The sequence below is a fragment of the Solanum pennellii genome, chromosome 5 (assembly GCF_001406875.1).
Source record: "Solanum pennellii chromosome 5, SPENNV200".
NCBI classification, from domain to species: domain Eukaryota; kingdom Viridiplantae; phylum Streptophyta; class Magnoliopsida; order Solanales; family Solanaceae; genus Solanum; species Solanum pennellii.
The window spans coordinates 76,628,287-76,636,071 of record NC_028641.1 but is presented as its reverse complement, the minus strand read 5'-3'; the positions used below and the strand labels follow the sequence as shown (position 1 = coordinate 76,636,071).

Here is a 7,785-nt window from a genome sequence, read left to right as displayed (position 1 = left end):
TTTTACTCCATCATCGTCTTCAGTTCTTCTTACACCATCATCGTCTTTAGTTATTCTTCTTAACCCAGCATCTGTTATTGGTTTCTTCTTTTTTTATTCTTGTTCATTGATTTGTTACATCAGCCGTATTTAGTTCTTCCTTTTCTTTTTACTCCATCATCAGTTCTTCTTTTCTTCCTTTTTTTGTTTTGGTTAATTGTTCTATTACATCATAGTAATGGATCCTTTAATTAATAGAAGGATTTATGATTCTGACGATGAAAATTGGAAAGAAAATAGAAAAAAGTCTTTGCATGATCCTATGAATCTTTAGAAGGATTCAAACAAAGATTCTGGCGAAACATCAAAATCAAAGGTTGTCAAAATACAACAAAGAAAAAGAAGCAGCAACCATTGTTGTCAGGCCTACATTGTTTCGGGTTTGTATTTTTTATACTTATTTTTAAATTGTTGTTGAAATTAGTAAAAATCTTAAGGAATCCAATATGTATCAAAAAATTATGAAAATTATTATCATGTATCAGACAATAGGTTTAATACATAAGTACTAAGTGGATTATAATGTTTAGTCTATGCTTTGATACATGAATTAGATGTGTATCATATGATTTCCTATGTATCAAGGTTTTTGAAATTTTTTATCATGTATCAGTGAATAATTTCAATAACTGCGCCATCAAGTGTGTTTGCTGATACATTTTGAATCAGTGTGTATAGTGTTTTAGACGATGCATTGATACATGAATTTGTTGTGTATCATATTATTTTCTATGTATCATGGCTGCAATTGCTGCTTTGAGATTAGAAAACGAAATTGAATCTCCAACAACGATTCCGTCGATTTTGTAACTTTCATACTGCAATTCGTTCACCAAAATTCCGGAATGTCTAATCAAAATTGATGTATTCATCATGAAACATCCACAATAACAACAATAAAATTACTGCAGTTCGAAATTTAACAGGATGTTCATAAAAAATGTATTCAAAATAGATGATATAATCTTTGATTTTCAAATTTTGAAATTAATATCCAATTACGTGCTGATTTAATGCTGATTAATGATCTGTTACCGTAAATTAAGCTGTTTTAGTTAACAAGTTTAAATGTTCCGTTTTTCCCCATTTTTTCTTAACAGTTTTAACTTACCATGTATCATTTACCATGTATCACTAGAGTTTAAAGTATCACGGAACACCAATTTTAAGGGATTTTTAGTAAATACTAAATTTGTCGGGACAGAATGTAATTATTGAATTACACTATGGAATTCCTTAAATTTTTACAAAAAATTAATTACAGGACTCATTTATATACCAAATATACAAATAGACCCATTCAATATACTATGTTTTGAATAAAAATTAATTACAGTACCCATTTGTAAATATACAAATATATACTCATCATGTATACACATGTGTTGTATATTTGTAGTAGTTTTACTTATATACAATTACTATGTTTTAATTTGTATATCAAAATATACAAATAAAGATTTTTATGTATATGTATATATGTAGTAATTTTGTTTATATACAATTATTATGTTTTAGTTTGTATACCAAAATATACAAAGACAGATGTTTATGTATATGTATACCGAAAATACATGTTAATAGCCATAGCAAATATAAAGTTTGCTATGGAGCGTAATTAACTATAACTATAACATACAAGTATAATTTTTATATTTGCTAAATCTAAAATTTAATCAAAAAAATATGATAATGGAGATATTCAAGAAAGTAAACATTTCAATTTTGAGAGTGTACATCTAGACACTTCAAATGACAACTAAATAGTCTAAGTCGGTTTCACAGTATCTCATGGACAATCGATATGTTGACTTGACATATAAATTTTAAACGTATCCATATGATCATTTTGTAATAAGTTGTAGGCTTTCGACTGTCAACTAATATAACAAAGACAAATTGAGGTGTCTAGATGTGTATATTCAAAGTAAAGTCGAGGCCAGATTTGAGCATATATATAATTATTTATGTGTTATGTCTATAAATAATATTTTATTTATCTCAATTTTTGTGAAAGAACTTTTAAAACGTATAATATAACTTAAGTAATAAATATTTATACAATTATAAATCATGTTAGTAAGAAAAAATAGAAGATTGGACATTCAATTAATATATAGGGAAACTTACATAAATATATTATAAACAAAAAAATATTTACCATTTATAGCATTAATATTTTTTTTTCACTTTATCACTTTTAATACATTTATAATACACTTTTATTTCATATTACAAAAAACCAATTATTATTCACATATAGTACAAGTTTTTTTTTATGGATAATACATTTATCACACATTTTAATACACTTATAATACAATGTGTCAACTTCTTACCAAACAAGCATAATATATTTTTAAAAATAGTTATAATACATATATATTGCATACTTAATTCACTTTTAATACATATTACAGATTTAACATGGTATTACTATAAATGATAATAAATAAAAAAATATCGCTAAAATCAGTAATTATTTGTTAAAACGCATTCATTCAAGTAATTTTTCCAAAAAAGAAGTTAACTTGTCCATTGGGCCGATTTTATATAATGAAAAGGGGGAAAACGAGGCCCAACAAAATATTGGCCGGCCCAATAGTGACCGGCCCAAATAAAACAAAAAGGAAACAACAACATATGATAATATTTTTCTTGATTTATTTTTTAATAATTCGACAAACATTTGTTAATATTTTAAAGAAGTTTGAGCAAAACATAACCAAAAATACTTTTGTTACACATTCAACATTATTTCCATTTTATTTTCTATCATCTAGAAATCTGATTAATATCGCACAGTTGACTATAAGTGTTATCCAATGCGAAAAGCTTTTAATAACATTTTTTGAAATTTTATAGGACTTTTAAGCACAAATCGAAGTTAAAATGTGGACTTCACTTTTAAAATGTGCAACAAAGAAATAAAGTAACAATATATTTGGTAATGTTATGAAAAATGTTTTCCTTAACAATTAGTAAATAAAATTTACCATAATTAGTTAATTTTGCTCGATTCAAGATAGAATTCATGGAAAATCAGAGACGCACAATTTAATTATTCTTTAGAAAGAGAACTTTTTAGTGTTGAAAAATTAACAATTTGTACTCTATGTTGCACTGACCTTTTCAAAAATATTGTCGCATCAGTATCAAATCCTTCAATAATATACTACTTTCGACAATCCTACAACATTTATTAGTATAATACTTCTCGATTCAAAATTCAAAATAGAACTCATGGACAATCAAGCAATCAATTTACTTATTCTTCAAGGAGAGAACTTTTCGTATTGAGATCAACATCTTGTAGTCTATATTGCTCGAACCACTTCAAAAACGTTGTCCCACATATATAATATCCCTCAAAAACACATTACTTTTCGAGAATTCAGTAACATTTTTAAAGAGTCCGAGCAACATACAGTACTTTAAATACACATTATTTAAGAAATACATTGCCAAACACATGAATTTGGCAATGATGTTGATGATGACAATATTAAACTCCCTGACCTACCATTTTCATGAAATAAATCAGACAAATAATTCCCAATATTATCAGGTGAAAATCTTACTAAAACCTCCAAATCTTTTTCCCCACTCAAAACTACCATATAGTACTCATAAAAATCCCTATAAAAAGGAACCAATTTTCTTGCAATCGATACTTTGATCTCGTCTCGTAGAGTCCCATCAGGTACAATCCACGATTTCTGTCTCTGATACGTTGCTTCAAACGATTTATTAAATCGTTTGAAATATTCCTTAATCGTATCAGAGGAAATCGCGGGATCTAAACTCTGAGGCAAACACATAAACACCTTATTCCAAGCTACATTTTCGTATTTTGTTGTATACAACTTTACTTTTCTCTCCAAATTCAATATCCATTCCTCTCCCAATATTATCGAGAGGGTACTTCCACGTACCCTCTCGATAATGAATTGGATATTGTTAGCTAAGAAAAGATAGGATAACGCGATGTCATTGTACAACTCTGCTTTGCTATCGAGTTTGCAAAGCAGAACAAGTACAATCCAAGCCATTTTACCAGAGACTGATGAAATTTCGGATGTTTGACTCTCGAAATAAGTTTCAGAGAATTTTGTTGACGTAGATTCAGAAATAATATCTGAGAGGACTCCATTGTAGCTTGCTAACGAAGCTAAGTAATCCGAAACAGAGATGGTTAATGGATGAATTCCGCCACCAGAAACTGTTGTTTTCGATGAATTCCTCTGTATTGAGAGCTCGAAATCAGAGAGGATATTTGAAACAGAGATCTTAAGTTTATTTAATAAAGAAATAGCTTGAAGTTTGACAGATGAGATCGAATCAAACGAAAAGATTGATTCGATCTCTGGCAATAGTTCAGCTATTGCTTCGTGCAAATCCATTAAAACAAAAATCTTTTCATCTGATTTCTTCGTCTTTGCAACGATCTCAGGAAGTTTAAGCAAAACCATTCCGCCTTCTTTGGCTACATCACTAAAACATGTCTCATTGATTGTTTTCGAGTTTGAAAAAACGTGATCACAGAGAAACTTCTCTCCATAGAAGAGTGTTTTCACCGCGATTTTAGTTGAATCAATCCAATGCTTAACTTGATGCTCGAGAGCATTTGGTCTCATCGCGTTAACATAAGCTGAGCTACGCGATTCAATTCCAAGACGATACAATCCTTCATCTACGACAGATTTCCTGATGATCCTGTAGATCTTCCAACACTCTTTTGCATAGCCACACCCAATCATACAATCCGCGATCATTTTGAGATCACACATTGTTAGAAATGAAATATGTTCAGCCTCGGAAATGGATTCAGCACCAGTATGCTGAATGGTGCTGGATCCATTTCCGAGGTCAGTTGATTCTTCTGAATCAACTGAAGTTGACCTCGATATATGTGAGGATCGACTAGACTTGGATATTGATTCGGGATCCAAATGTTCCTTTTTTGTTGACAAAATTTGGTAAAATTCATTTTCAAGTCTTTTCATAGCCTTTTGCATCAAGTTTTGTGCAAGTACAAGTTTGTTACAAGTTGAATGTTGTGTAACAAAAAAATGCATAGCTTTTTTCAAGTCTTTGACACATTGGATGTATGCTTTGGCTTCTTTTCTATCTTCTTGAAAGAGTGAAGTGAATTTTTCGTAAGACGATTCTTTATGATCCCATTTTTTGATAATAGTGGACGCGTTATCAATATGTTCTTCCATGATGGATCGAGAGAATGTTAACGAAGGTTCGTGAGGAGGTATATGACTAGAAAAGGAAGAGAGGGATGAAGTGGTTTTCGCGAAAGAGAATAGGCTCTTTTTGGCTCTCTGTGGTGTCGATGGTGATGATGGTTCTCTCTTAGACATGTCAAGAATCGCCATTTTGTGAAAAAAAATAATATTCTTTTTTGTATCGAAACGAAAGAGTAATGATTATTGATCTTATAGTAAAGAAATATATTGTGAATATTTGGTGTAGGAATAATTGTGTTATGATAAGAGAGTTTAAATAGAAGAGGGAAAAAAATTTATTTGGTACACTAAATGGACTTGATAAAGACTTGAGACTTTTTTTTAAAAAAACTTTGAGGTAAGAAAGAGACAATATACAGCTAGATTTATTGACAATTGCATATTCTAAGAGTATATTTTTCTTTTTTCTTTCTGGTTTCCCACTTGGTGTTCGATATCTGTATGAGAGTTTAATTAATTCAGATTCGTAAATTGGAGGGACCTCGTTTCTGGAGGTGGTGCTTCAAACATGATTTTTTATTTCATTTTGAAAACTGAATCTGAAATATCTGATTAAGAGTAGAGAAATCTCAACCGAGCAATTTTTAAGTCCTTTGATTTGAACTAAGACATTGTTTGACAAAACTCTACCAAAATTATTAAAATAAATTTTAGATCCTTAAGATGAGGGTTGAGTTGGGCATTGAATTTGACTGGTCATCTTAATGTATGGATACAAATCAATTCTAAAGTCTATGGTCTTCCTAATCTATGATTACAAATCCAAAAAAATCCAATAGTCTATGGTTTCATTTTAAATTAGAATTTTTTAAAAAAAATTAATAGATCGATGCACAAAGTTTTCGGTATGTATAAGTTTGATGAAGGATCAAATCGTATTGTATATTATAATTTATACGTAGTTTTACTTCGTGTTTCTACAATAGTTTTTTTTTCTCTATAGTTTAAACTCATGACCAACAGATCGCTCACGGCAACTCTTAATATTGCGTCAAGGATTCTCTTGTCCATTGTATATGCTTATAATGTCCTAAAGTTGTTATTTTAGATCTAGAGAAGTTTAGAAGGTGTTTCGATAAGCGATAAGTTAGTCAAATTGATTTATATAAACATCTTTTTATTTACGTATAATGTTTATGAATGAAAATCGTTAGAAGCTATAATTTAATCACTCATACCTTATGGCTTTTTTCAATTTATAATTCGATTCACGTGACATAATAATTTTTATCCAAACTATGTGTATATATTAAGAAATTCATTAAATATTAATATATATTTAACTGTAAAATCTCATATTTATAATATATATTTATCTGAACAAATCGATATAGAAGCTATAAACTTTAAATTCTAGTTTCGTATGACTGATTGACCACTCATTTCTTCCATGTCAAGCCACCTCTTTTTCATTAGATGTTTCTACATTTTTCATAGAATTTTGGTATATGTTCTATATTTCAAATATTAAATAGAAAATATGAAGAAAAAACATATCCACTTTATTTTTATTTTTTATTTTCCTATTTTCTAAGATAATGTAATTAGTTTGACTAAGGAAACAACCTAGAAAGTGTTGAATGGGGGTTGGTATTATGGTTTTTTCAGTTGTGACCATTTCATCATGGTCCATATTCTTCGTAAAATTGCGCGTTTTTTTCTTCAAATAAATTAATCTTTAGTTTTTTTCTCTTCAGATGGATTTTTTTTTCACGATTTATCAGTCGAATTTACGCCTAGAAAAAAATAAATTCTTTAAAAACTGAAATCATTATATAACTTGTGAAATGCTATACGCAAAAATAAAAAATTATATCCAACAAAAAATTATTTATTATCAAAGATATAAATTAAAGATCGCGATAAAAAGAAAAAGCAAATAATTAACCACATATTCTTTTTTATTTTTTCAGTTGGAAAATATTTATCTTTTAGATAAAATGGGCTTGTTTTTTTTTCCAAATGATATAAGTGTACATTTTGTTATATATATATAATTTTTTTTTCTTAATAGCAATAATTATATTTTGAATAAATAGACTATATTGACTAACTAATTTATATGGAGCATAGGTGCACCTTTAACTATAAAACGACTTTCAGTTCATTAAAATGACTTCCAAGTGGAAATTACAGTCAAATTGCTTATTCCATTAAAGCTAATAATTTATAATGTTGGAAATTATTTTCAAAGAAAAAAATTATTTCGCCTTTGACCGAGGTGTGACTTAGTAATTAATAAAATAGAGAAAATCGTGAGTTTTCTGATTCATTTGCTTAAGTCATGATGGATTGAGAAAAATATATTTGGTGTATGTGTTGGGTTGTGCACAAACTGGACAAATACTATCAGAGTTATCTGGCTCGAGCACCATTTAAGTTGCTCAATACGTGGTCCAAATACAACCGAAGTTACCTGATACATATATTAATAGGATGAACTATCCGACACCTATACTATAAAAAGAAGTTATACGTAGACTAGTCC

The 7,785-nt window shown here is 28.9% G+C and overlaps 1 protein-coding gene across 1 annotated transcript; it reads right to left on the bottom strand.

Annotated features, from left to right (window-relative positions):
- Positions 1 to 3,283: 3,283 nt before the first annotated feature.
- Positions 3,284 to 5,505, bottom strand: LOC107019977 (exocyst complex component EXO70H1). Its single transcript, XM_015220324.2, has one exon. The coding sequence runs from the start codon at positions 5,424 to 5,426 to the stop codon at positions 3,489 to 3,491; it is 1,938 nt and encodes a 645-aa protein (XP_015075810.1). The 5' UTR covers positions 5,427 to 5,505; the 3' UTR covers positions 3,284 to 3,488.
- Between the last annotated feature and the right edge of the window lie 2,280 nt (positions 5,506 to 7,785).